This window comes from Dermacentor andersoni, chromosome 7, assembly GCF_023375885.2.
Source record: "Dermacentor andersoni chromosome 7, qqDerAnde1_hic_scaffold, whole genome shotgun sequence".
In the NCBI taxonomy this organism is placed as follows: domain Eukaryota; kingdom Metazoa; phylum Arthropoda; class Arachnida; order Ixodida; family Ixodidae; genus Dermacentor; species Dermacentor andersoni.
In genome coordinates this window covers 151116343-151129889 of record NC_092820.1, presented here as the reverse complement: position 1 = coordinate 151129889, position 13547 = coordinate 151116343, and the positions used below count along the sequence as shown (strand labels likewise).

The 13547-nt window shown below is 47.5% G+C and overlaps 1 protein-coding gene across 1 annotated transcript; it reads left to right on the top strand.

The window, feature by feature from the left end:
* The first annotated feature begins 23 nt into the window (after positions 1-23).
* On the top strand, positions 24-5872 carry LOC126533589 (coiled-coil domain-containing protein 32). Its single transcript, XM_050180754.3, has 4 exons — positions 24-112; positions 298-445; positions 3360-3556; positions 5501-5872. Exons 2-4 carry the CDS (start codon positions 316-318, stop codon positions 5663-5665), a joined length of 492 nt encoding a protein of 163 aa, XP_050036711.1. The 5' UTR covers positions 24-112; positions 298-315; the 3' UTR covers positions 5666-5872.
* Positions 5873-13547: the final 7675 nt, after the last annotated feature.

Below are 13547 nucleotides of genomic sequence, written 5' to 3'. Positions count from 1 at the left end.
CACCGCGACTGGCGCAAGTGTCAAGAAGCTGTTCGAAACTTTCAAATGTGCATAGAGCGTAACGCGAAGAAAGCTGGAAGCCAGTAGGAGCCATTTCTCTGCTACACCGTTGGTGAGTGTGTTCAATAATCTGCTTAAAACTCGGTGTGATCAGTGGGTCTAACGTTGCGTGGTTGCTCCTTCTTGAGCAGCCACATTTGTAGCGGCGCGCTTGTTTTGAATGGATAGTAGTGAGCATCTGCACCGGTAGATGGCGTAACCGGCGGTACTTTTTTTTTTCCTCGTTCCGTCTTGCAGGTTTCGTCGCTTGCGAGCATGGCGTCAGCTTCGGAACCATGGGGCTCGACTAGCACCAGCGCTGTCAACAACACTGAACAAACTTTCGAGGACAACTTCAGTCCAGCGGTCACCATACCGGACACGGAACACTATGTGGCGGCTCTAGGTAGGACAGCTTTGAACGTTTGAAACGCCCATGGTGCGTCGTCCCGATGGCGTGTACACGTCTCGCGCGAGGTAGCAACGGTTTGATTGATCATCAGATTGCGCGATCGCTATCAAGAGATTATTTTCGATTTCAAACTCCACAGCGCGTATTTGTGGTGCAGATAGTCTTTGTTTTTTTCTTCTTCCACGTGCCAGTTACACTACGTTGGTGGAAGCGGTGGGAAGTGGCATCGACGCCTACGTTGCTTATAGTCACGTTTTGTTAATGCGATTGGTATTCCTTGAGACTTCGCCCCCGTGTCGGTGTCATATCCGTGTCTAACCTCTTTCACGCCGACTTGGGACGCTAGGTATGCGCAAGAATGGATGTCTCGGGCCACTGGGCACAGGTACCTGAACACTCTTGGCCAATCCTCGAGAATGGGTATGCGCCACCGGGCAGGTGCCCGGAGAGGCAAGCAGAACAAGAGGCAAGAAGTGAAGAATTCAGCAAGAAAAAGAAATTGAAGCCAGCTATAAGTTCCGTTCGATTCGCCTGCACCACGGTGGTTCATGGGGCTGCTCGGGGTAGGTATGATTCGACTACACCACCTGAACCAGTTCACGAGGTGCTGCACCCTGCTGTTTGTTTCAGCGGTCAGCAATGGTGACCCCTGAACCACGATGTTCGTTTCAAAAGGTACAGAGAGAGTCAAGGGGTCTGTTCGATTTGCTCGTATCACTGTGAACCAGTTCACGGCGATTCACGAGAAGTTCAGAAATTGCGCAGCTCGATCCCTGAGGTGCAGGCCCAGCTAGACACTCGAAACGATTGCAAAGGTGCAGACACGATGCAGGCATTATGTCAGACTAATATGCACGGAGATGTCCAGAACTGCAGGTATGATCGGACGTAAATTCTGAGGCGTAAATACAGACCACATTTGCATAGACACATCAGACAAGCGTAAGCGGGGTTTTAACTGTGCTCGCGCCCGTGTGCTGCGTTGTCTGCTGCGCTGCTGCTTCGCACCTGTATGCCTGCACCAAGTCGGCACCGACAATCGAGTGGGTGCAGCAAAATCGTGAACCAGCCCTGCACCTTTTGAAATGAACGTCGTGGTGAGCGGGTGCCATTGCTGCACCGCTGATACGAATGGCAGGGTGCAGCACCTCATGAACTGGTTCAGGTGGTGCAAGCAAATCGAACGTACCCATAGAGACGTGCAAAAGTTGGCATCAAAAGCAGCCTAGTGTGGCGAAAGAAGTGAAGTGAACAGAATGGGACGAAAGCACGCGAGGAGCATTGAGCACTGAGAAGTGAAGATGATTTCAATAACATACAATTAAAGAAGGCGCCTACACACAAGTGAATTCGGCAACTCAGTGTGTCACTAAGACTGCTAAGATTGATGTGGACATTCATCGTGAGATAGTATCACCTTGTATATTCACATTGTATAATATACCCACTTGCTATGGTCCTGATGAAGAAGCTAGGAGTATTGAAAATAAATAGGTTCTGCTGGATTTTTTAGTCGGCTGTTATGGCTATAGCAATGAGTATGTTGTGGAACCCGTCATGGGCATTTCATGTAGTTTTCCAGAGACTGTGGGAGTACTACATAAGAATTTCAAAGTGAAATGCAGACCCGACCTCATCTAGCATCTTCTTGCGTTGTGCTGTGTCTCTTGCCTCTAAATATGCCGAAAATCACCCACAACACTGCAAGGTTGCTCTGCAACCAACTGTTGTATGTCGATTTAAGTTGGAGCGAAACGTGACCGCGCATACAAAGTCATGTTATAGTGCCATACTTGGCACTATAACTTGACTGAGCAATCCGAGCTCAGGATGGCTGTGGCACGTATGTCTCTCTTGGCTCTCACGCGACTGCTCGTGGCCTGCGCGAGCCACCCAAAGCGGCTTGGGAACCCCTGCTATTTTTCGCGTTTCAGTTCTTTGGGTTGACCCTAACGCAAAGACCCAAGGCTGCCTTGCGTTCGGCACATGCTCAGCTGCACATACGCATTGGTGCTTGCCCAACGACCCAAGTTGGCGTCAAGGAGGTTCAGTGAAGAGTGGCGCATAACGTGTGGCCCAAGTTGGTTTTAAAAAAAAAGCTCATTAAGAGAGAGAGAGAGAATACAGAGGAAGGCAGGGAGGTTAACCAGAGGTAGTTCCGGTTGGCTACCCTGCACGGGGGAAGGGTTAAGGGGGATAAAAAGAGAACGATAGTGGAACAGGGAGATAAAGCGAGACGAGCACTAACAAAGCGCGTACACTATAGGGTAGGGGGCGGCGTTTTTAAAGTCTATCATTAAGACCCGTAGACCGCAGGAAGCTTAATAACACGAGTAAGGCCTTCAACACGGATGTTCTTTCAGAGCACTGACCTAAAGCTTTCAGTTCTGATAGTGGACGATTGTCCAACTGGTCCAGTACTCTGCACATCACTAGTCTATGGGCACTATATCGCAGGCAGACACAGATAATGTGTGTGAGCGTCTCTTCGCCGTTGCATGTGTCGCACGTGGGGCTGTTGGCCATTCCAATAAGGAAAGCATATGAGTTCGTGAAGGCAACGCCTAACTACAGATGATACATTAAAAAAGTGGCACATACCTAGTGAAATAATCAATATCCCATGTTGGCATGAAAGGAAAATGGTTAGGTACGACATGGATAGATACCAGAAAGTGCATGATGTAACAAAAGAATGCTGATATCATAAAGCTATGCCGTGTTGGATTAAACTAAAATGGTACATCTGGCTGCTATCACAAACTTGTATTTGGGAACAAGCAGCAAATCAACCACTTCTTTGCAGAATGAGCATTTCATGTTCTGCTTAAGTGTAATACCTACAAATGAGAGAGTGACCTGCAGTGTATTTATTTCATGTGTTCACTCCTTGTTGCATGTCTTTCAGAGTCCAGGCTGGCCAGACTGAAGGGTCGGACCAGAGATGTGACGGCGCGTGAAATGCTTGCAGTGCTGGGAGAAGCGCGTCATGACCACACCGGTCGTCTCATTGCGTCAGATCCGGTGCCGTCTGAACCAGAAGTCGCAGCATATTTGCCGAGCGATAACTTCGGCGACGTGCCTATTCATGCGACTTATCTTGAGGTGAAGAGCTGAAATTTCTAATGTTTCTGCTAAAAGTTTAATTGCAGTTAACTTTTCTGTAGCTGCAAACAAAGGATGCTCAACTTTGTGAGGCTTTCGTAGTTAAGTAGTTTGACGTGTTCAACTAAAACTTGGAACAAAACTATGATACGGATGCTGTATGACTAGCAGCTTTACTATCATATTTACTCTATTCTAACACACACTTTCTTTCTGTATATTTACTAAAAAGCTACATGCGCATTAGATTTGAGTATAGCAAAAAGCTACAACAATGAAGAGCTGTTAGCATCACTATGAATTTCTGTAATATAGTTCAAAGCACAAATCACTGAAGCTGTAAAAGCAACAATTGCTTCATGTCTGTTCAGTAAGTTTGCGGGGCTATAGCAGATTGTATACTTAGTAGTTTGGTGCCATTGTCCTCAAGGCGTTGAACAAACACGGTATATTTCAGATGCCACAGGCAACACTGAAGATGAGATGCTCTGGCTGGATAGCGATGAGTTGGCCTCCAGCAGCGATGATGACTGATGCTAGTCTAAAATAACTCGGATACAAATTTTCTTTTCCAATGTGACAACAAATTGCCATTGCTGTCTGTCTCACTATGAAAAACTGGCAGTTGACCAAGCAAGTACATCACATTTATAATTTCTTCAAGTGTAAAACCAGGATAAAGGTTAAAATCAAGAGTGTGTTGCAATCGAGTAAATATGATAGTGGGCCAACAAAAATTATCTTGAGGCTAGTTGATCAGCATCTTGAAGTCAGAAATGCTGGAAATTTGCCTAAACTTCATGTTCCTTGGCCAGCTGTACGACTCCTTTCGTAATCCACTGGTGACAGCCTGTTGGGGGAGAAATTGCAGCATTGGTGTGTAAAATGACCACAAAATATTTGAACTATTCTATACTGTAAGAGCTGAATGGCACATTGTGAACACATTGCCCAGGCACCTTGCGCAAAAAATAAACCTTTGATGGTACTTACACTGCCTTCTTGTGTCAGCGTAAGACTCCACATACCACAAGGCTGCTTGGTTTGAGCAAGTTTATTCAGTACAGTTCCTAGAGCAGGTGAAATCAATGGCAGCAATTAGTATCTGCTGCTCCATGTTTGCTACTGCTTAAGTGCTGTGTATAAAGATGTATAACCATTAATAAAGTGCATACACATCTCGCTAAAAGTGTACACTCTAGACAAACTAAAAAGAAATTGGAAGGTGGTTCCACCTCTAGTTGAAGTCGAAAGATACTGCCTTCCTTGGCAGATAAATCAGCTTCATCATCATTGATATCATCCTCGTCATCATCATCATCGTCACAGTCCCCATCAAAATGGCTGTCAGAATAAGTTATATAGTCACGTCATCATCATCTGTTCTGTCACATTTTTTACACTGCGCTAGGTTCGGGATCAGCCCACGATAAAGCGTAGAGGCTAGAAACGAACATGCCCGATATGGAAAAGTCGTCGTTACTCTCCAAGGAAGACATTGTCTTAAAAAAAATGCGTTCCAATCCCTTCTTTTACCGTTTCGACAAGATTTTTGGAAGTATTAAAGTTTGCAGGTTGGCAGGTATGCGAAAGTGTTGTGGAGTAAAAAGATGCGAAGCAAAGTGAAGTAAGACCAGGGCAGGAAAGAGCATCTGAAGGAAAGCAGAGCTCACTAAAGAAGCATTGTAATGCATCTACAGTTGTTGCTTGGCTAGTTGGTTCCAAGTCTTATTTAGCTTTGCTTCACATCTTAATACAGCGTAATAAGTATGAACCAACTAGCCCAGCAAGAGGTATTCGAACTGTAGCGTGTGGCCAGAGATTTGCAGGAGCGACTACTGTTGCAGTGAATGAGTTTAGAGCCACAGGAATCGAGAGGTCTGCTGATTTTATTTCAAAAACCATTCATGATCTACCAACAAGCCCATATCTCTACCTTTGCAGAGGAGGCTGTTCCCTGAAAGGCAGGCCTTGACGCAAGAAGAGCTCAGGCACCTTCTCGAGGCTGACTTCTTGGAAAAGCAGGCCCTGGCAGCAGCTGTAGCAACCCCTGGGGAAGCCAGAGACAGGGCAAGCATCTCTAGTGCCGATTCAGAGCCTAACCGGTGAACAACACATGCGATCTAGGCGTCACCTCATGGAAATGAATCCTATATTCATGTTGCACATTGTAGCTGGCTACTATCTCGCATTGCTGTTGCATTTCTGTTCAGGTATAATGATGCCTGAATCTTCTTTCTCATGTTGATTTAGACACTTGTTGAAATAGATTTCTTTCCATTGATGATTGTATTGAATAAACTCTTCTGTACAGAGGCTTTAGTTTCTTTAGATTGGTTGACTCACTTGCATGTTGTGTGAGTGCCATTGAATTTCCTTGAGTTGGTGCACAATAAGACCATACTTTTACGTGGTCATATTCAAGTGCACTTCACTTTGATTGTGCTCGACTGTCACACATTGTGCTTTGGTTGCAGCGGGAGTAAAGACAAAGCTTCCTGCATAGTTGTGGTTTTGTAAGCATTAAACCGAGGTCCTGCCTTATATTTGCGGTTCAGCAATCAGCTTGTGTTGCTCCAGAAAATGTCTCCCATTGGTTGGCTCGGTTCTCAAGCTATAGAAGGCAATGGAAATTACATGCCAAGTGAATTCTGCTCTCTCATTGTATTTTCACTAAGTAGGAATGTGTTCCAGTCTTTGTCTAAAAAAGTAAAGGGTTTTGAGTAATTCGACTGTACATGTGTTGGTACACCATTTGAAAAATGCACAAGGTGCACTTAGCGGACTATGAAGTATCACTACTCTATTTAACTAGCTCCTGTTAATTTAACCAGCGGTGTAACCAGCTCTAGTTACAGGCTATTTGGCTATCGTGCTTGCCTGTACATGTAGACAGCACATACGTCTCTGGTGATGTTCACTCAACCAGCTCTACTTGCCTTCTGTGGTGATGCCGAGCAAAAGTTGGACACGGGCATTTTTCTTTAGCAGCCACTCGTAAATACCAAATTTTCAGGCATTGAAGTACAGCAACTGAGCAGCAAAGGAACGATGACAAAACATTTCTTGGGACACACACCAACGCTCCAAGTGTAGGTTTGCCACTGGTTGATAATGTGGGGAAAGGTTAGACAGGACACAAGCAGCCATTTTCTGCCTTAAGGCAAAGGCACTTGCTTTTGAAGCGGTGCCCGTGCAGCTTGAACAATGTGCTCGCGGGCCCAGCTGGTCTTGGGTGAGTTTGGTGCTTAATCCTTTTGAACAGATTCCTTTTTCTAATATATTATTGTGCAATTCTAAAACTAGTAACGGAAGAACTGAAAGCTGGGCAAGTCGATCATCATTCATGGTAAAACTAGTGCACTCAAAGGACGAAGGACACGTAGTTTACAAACAAGCATTTGTAAACTTTCCTGTGTCACCCATTCTTTGTGCTTGTTTTACAACAAACTATTGCCACCCAAAGTGAAACACGTCCAGCCAATATATTCTATATACATGTATATAGTAAGTCATAATTTAAACACCACAATTTCAGCAACTTTGACACACTTATTCGATCAACAATAAATTTGAATTATTAATGCAAGAAGCATGACCGTTTAACCATGCCGTGATATAATGGGTTACATATTCAGAAAGTGTCTAACGAGAAGAAAGGGCTGTATAGCACTGCTGAGGTGTGCCATGCTTTGCGGGGACACTACCCGAGTAACCCGCCATGGTTGCATAGTGACTTTGGTGTTGCGCCGCTAAACGCAAGGGCACGAGACCAAATCATGGCCACGGCGGCCACATTTCAATGGGGGCAAAATGCAAAAAACGCCCATGTACTGTGCTTTGGATGTACATTAAAGAACCAGAGGGGGTCAGAATTAATCCAGGGTCCTCCGCTATGCTTCATAGGCATATCCTGCTTTTGGCAGATAAAACCCCAGAATTTAAATAACTACCTAAATGGCGACGCACCTCCCCACTTTCAATTCAGGAGCAGGTGGGATGAGTGCACACAAAGAGGTAAACACAGGGGATCCTTCAAAGGCTGCGATTATCACAGACCCGTTGGCATGAGGCATGGTTCATCAAAGAAAATCACTTGTCTTCTGGGAGTATGAGCAGCACGGGTGGCTCCTGATGATGGCATGTTGCCCTGTGTAGTGTCCTGGCAGGTGACACAAACTACCATGGAATTTTGGCAAGTAGGGGGGCACATGCCCAGTGCGATCCTGCCCCTTCCCGGCTACGCCACTGACATTAAGTATGTTGGGGTAGTAGGGTCCAGATGGAATTAAACATTAAAACATTGATGAGTTAGTGATTCCTTGTTCCCTTGTGGCAGTGTATTAACGAACTCATAGTTCTGCTTTAGCATGTTTTCGCATGCCAAAGCAGAACGCTGCCGAGCGCAGAAGCAGACGGTTCAATGTGGGCCGTGTTGTATTCGCAGTGGATCGACATTATGAACACCCCTGTTGAAAAGGGGCCGTGGCCGATGCCACCAACCTCATTATTTTAAAGGGGCCCTGAAACACTTTTCTAGCTAATCATAGAATGACTTCGCTATTAAAAGACGTCACCTCACAAACCTACTGCTTCAAGGTTTTTTTCGAATCCTTCATATATAAGAGTCGTTAGAGGTAGTCATCGTACGGATGCGCGGCTTTCACTCTCCTTTTGTCTTCAATAACGCGCGGCGAGCTACACAGGTGGGATGGGAAGGGGGCAAGGCTCTGCTCAAAAGTTGAGCATCGCTCCGGCGAGGTAGGGCGCCTAGATGTCCTCGTCGCCCGCCACTCCGTACGGAGCGGGGGAGGAGGTGCGCATTGAAGCACCCTACGGCGAGATAAGCCCATCTACGGGACGAGTTTGGACCGGTGGCGCCTTCATGAGGCCGCGCCACGAATGTAATGGCATGTGACCGCCGGGCCGGACTCGGCAGGCGCTGCCGTCAGCCGCATTGATTTAATATGTTCCGTCGTTCATTTTTTTCTGCTTTGCGTTGCCGAAATACCACTTGAAACCATATCTGATCAAACATGTGCTTTTGGGTGCACGAACAGTTACTGAAACATGACTGAAGCTGGTTAGGCCATTCACTTCAATCGTTTTTCATCGCGGCCTCACCAGATAGAACTAAAACCCCTTAAACTTCGTAAAGTAGCGACACTCTCCTCCTCTGCCTTAACTCCTCCTCATTTCTCCTCTCTTTCACGCTCACTCCTCGACCGTGGCGCCGCCTACGTTGCTCGAGCGTAGCAACGGCCCCAACATGAGTTCCTCGCCACTCCGTTGACGCTTCTCGAGCAAAAATGGCGCTGATGCACGGCGCGAGGGCCCACGTGATGCTATTAGGCCAATAGCGGCGTCGGCCTCGGCCAGAGCGCGCGAGGAGGAGGCGGCATTCTTCAAAGCGTGGCACTACTTTACGAAGTTTAAGGGGTTTTACATAGAACGGCGGAAAGACGATACGCGCGGTCTGTAGGCAGCAGTGCTCAGCAATTGAGACGCGATACTCGAAGCGCATGATCGCCGATGCTTATTGCACCGATTGTATGCAGTGGGGACACCTAGCTGATGCATCGTGGTATACAGTAAGAGCGAGAACCTTTGTGACTGCATTTCGTCCCACGGCGATCACCTAGAGCTCACCTGTGGCGCACAAAAAAGAAATAAGAAAGAAACGGTGGCAGCATCGCGCTCCGAATATTGCGTTTCATTCGCTGAGCACTATACATTTCCGACGATCTTTTGCTATGATCTTAAGGAGCAGTTCACACGCAAGAACTTCGTGTCGCATGGGAACTGCCTGTCTTCGCCTCCGCAGCTGTAACGGCTCCGGAGCTTGGGCTACGAAGGCGAACACTCGGATTTGTAGTCGCCATTTTGCCATCTTATCAGTGCGTCAGTCATCCCTTTAGGGTACATTTTCCTCCCTCGCGCTTCCCAACTCTAGTTGCGTGCGGTACATGGCTGTTTGTTATGCATCGACGGCGAACGCAAACGCATTGGCGTGTTCACACTTGTCACCACCGGCGGCTCTTGTTGCGCTAAGCTAAGATTGGGGTAGTTTCTAAGATGGTAAGAATGACGAAGCCTTTCAAAGATAAAAATAATTGCAACGGATAGAGAAGGGGAACTTACCGACACATGTGCGATCGGCGAAACAGCTTAAGAAACAAAAAGGAGACGTACGTCTTTTTTTGTCCGTAATTTTAGAGCGCAGTTTTTCTGTGCCTGTTCCTGTGTTGACCGTCAGCGTAACCGAATGAACGAGCAGAGTGAAGGATGAAAGAGGCGAGCGCGGAGCGCAGCGAGGCATGAAAGAGGGCGATAGCGAAGAGTGCGCGAGGAGGAGGGTATGGCGAAAGCGTGAGAAGAAAAGCATAGTGCCGCGCAAGACGGGCTATGCGGCGACGACCGCTACTAGATGGCGCCAGAGTAGCGCGTCATCGTCTGTTCACCCATGGCATGCGACGAGCGCGTCCGCTGACACTATATATGGAAACAAAGTGCTGAATGAGTGGAGGTCTGTCTGCGGCGGCTGCTCTGAATCGCGCCTAGCGTCACCCACACGCTGTATCTCGCGATCTCTCGATTAGCGAGACAGCAGCGTCAGACTTCGCCCCGTTTGGGCCGCACGAGAAAAATGGTCCGCGCCAGCCAATATATCGCGAAATGAAAACACCTAAATTTTGCATTAGGGAGTATCGTAATCTTCGGCGAATATTTTACTCCAGAAAGAAACGGTACAACCCGGGCCGATTCCGAAGGCGGCACAATGTCTCACAGCATCTCCGTAGTGTTCAGCTACGGGGAAAGTAGGGGAATGAGAGGTCGACCCCGAAGGCGGGGGTGTAGTTTAACACAGTGTCCCAAAGCGTTAACTGCCACGGGGTGAGAGTGGGGCATGACACGCTCCCGATCTTGACGCAAGGAAGAGAGTCATTGATTCTAGTGGCCGAATGGAAGCTAGAGGGCACACAAGTGCTCCACCTCGTGCTATATGCGGGGCACGACGTATACGTGCCAGTCGGGTCAAAGAAGTGTAACACAGTCGAACGCTTTTATGAAGAAGTGCTTGGGGTGTTCGAAATCCTTCATTATACAGCTCACTTCACGGTAAAGGTCGCGCAGCGCACAGCTCACACAAGAACAGGCACAGAGTTATTCTTTCGTTATACAGGCCATCCTCTTCTATAGCGAGGTGATATATATACTGTAGTTGGCGTCGACATGAGAAAGAAATTATAGGGTTTTATTAGCCAAAACCACTTTCTGATTATGAGGCAGGCCGTAGTGAAGGACTGCGGAAATTTCGACCACCTGGGGTTCTTTAACGTGCACCTAAATCTTAGTACACAGGTGTTTTCGAATTTCGTCCCCGTCGAAATGGGGCCTCCGTGGCCGGGATGTCGTCATGAGAGAAGGATGTGTACAATTTGAACATCGCGCAGCTGCATGTGTTGCGTCAGCGGTTCGATCCCACCGTCTAGGTGGCGATAAACTTTAATAAATATTGAGCCATATCTTAAGCTATTCCTGGGTTGACCCTTGGTCTCGTGAAGTGGCCAGCAGTCGGTGACGTCCGGCGGCTTCCGAAGCCCAGCCCACCAGCTGCTTTTGGACAGCTGGGTCGGAGCTGGACACCGCGACCCACCGTCTATGCGCGAATTTTCCGAGTTGTTATCCGAAGCTCCGCCTTCCACATGGCTTACCACGACGGGAGGTAACTCTCGTCCGTCGCCTATGGCTTGAAGAATAGCTTTTCACCAATGTGTGAACTCTTGCCTCATCGGAATGGCCACAAGTCCAGATTGTGAAATTTGCGGGTGCAGAGAGACGATAGCGCACCTTCTGTGTGATTGTCGTCGTTTCAGTGCACAAGGAAAATCCCTCAGCAACACGCTCGACGGGATTGACAACCGTCCCCTTACGGGAGGCAGAATTCTTGGACTCTGGTCCCAGCCGACGTCGGCACGAACTGCTTTAAAATCGCTAGCGTGCTTTTTAAAGGAAACGGGACTCATCGAAAAACTACAGAATGTGCGAACTGATGCTTTCCTTTCTTTTATTTAAATATTCGCTTGTTTTCTTATCTTTTCTGCCCTTGCCCCATCCCTCTGTGCAGGGTAGCCAACCGGGCACTGAATCTGGTTAACCTGTCTGCCTATCACCTCTTGTTTTCCTTCCTTCCGAGTCGTGCGTGTAATCGCTCATAACCACTGCAGTTACTCTACTAATCTTTGTAGTCTTCTGACAAATACTTCGTCATTGTATGTTTCAGAAATAGTTTATTTCAGCAAAAGACGATACGTACACTGAGTCACAGTGACGGCACAATTCGACCAGGACGATAACATATACAAAGTACGAAGCATTGTGTACACGGCACGTTTTGAAAGAACTGTCCGAGTCCACTTATAACCACGTAGACCCACGGAAACGCACAGTTACACATAAATCGTCACACTACGCAAGATGATGTTCAATACATACTGTGTACAATGATGACGTGACTTTACATACCTGTGTGTTTAGAAAAAGTTTATTTAAACAAGGGACGATACGAACAGTGAGTCACAATCACGTCAAAATGGCACCAGGACGATAACATATACAAGAAACGAATGATTGAATACGTCGCACGTTCCCAAAGTAGTGTCCGAGCCCTCACTCATTAACATATAACACAGACCCACGGCAAATGACGTTCAACATATACAGCGTTGCTATAATTAAGGTTACCTACAAAGCCATGGACAATTGCAACTTAACCTATGGGTCACACTCCCAAGCCTACATGTTATCGCTTATAACCACCGCAGTTACTCTGCTAATCTTTGCAGTCTTCTGACAAATACTTCGTCATTGTATGATTAACAAGAAAATCAGCAGAGTCTTCTTGCGTCACTTCGGTAGCAGTGAAGGCCTTTTAGCTCAATATTTCACATGCTAAGCTTTTCAAGAGCACGAACGCGTTGTTGGAGGTCATATTTGGCAAGAACGCGGTTTTTGAGAGTCGAAAAAAAAAAAAAAAAAAACCGTAACGTTGACCTTCATTTGCAAGAAAAATCGCATTACGTGAATGTCGCCGCGAAGGTGTGTGATGTTGTGATGCAGTGACCCAAGTTGACGTCAAAAAAAGGTTCATTCATGAGCGGCAGATGCCCGTTGGCTCTTGGGGCACGCACCCAGTGTCACACACCCATGGCGGCCTCACGATAGATACCCAATGGCACGTATTTTATACATTTTTCATCCGTCGTCAGCGGATCTCTTTTTGTGCTCTTCCCCCTATATATATGACTAAGTACGCGACAATGTTAACGTGTACAGCAACATAGCATCTGGAAAATGAACGCTGGCACTCCACGTCGCTTACCGCGGTGAGCTCTGTTGGCGGGGTGCACTTGCATCGCAATCTGCGCTAGTTTTCTACTTTATATAGTACCTGGTGCCACGAACGTGGCCTGCCTCTTACAAGTGGCGGCATTTCTCAAGAGCAGACACACGAAAATTCGTTTTCCCGCAAGTCAGGCCTTAAATCCCGCAGTGCGATATCGCTGGATGCACCGCGAACGTCTTCGTGCCGTCGTCTGCTTCACATGCCAGTGCTCTGACTTCTGCCGTTCGGGGCGCTGTGCGCCAACACGTCGTAGTGTTCCTGTATATGCTCCCGCAGGGAGCATATATAGCATATACAGGAACACTAACACGCCGTAGTGTATACAGGAACACTAGCACGTCGCTGGTGCCTTACGATGGCAGTCACTGTACATGCTACGAAAGGTCATTGGTAGCATATACAGTGGTAGCCATACGGCGAGAGGGCTTGTGGCGGCCGCGGCATCTACACTGTGCAGCATGCCGCTGCCCCTCCATCCACGCGCCACCGCCGCTTACCTGGTCGGCGGAAACGTGTATGGAGGGGCTTTAGCCGCTGCTATCTCGAAGGCCACGTGCAGCAGACGCAGCTGCGCGCAACTGTCGT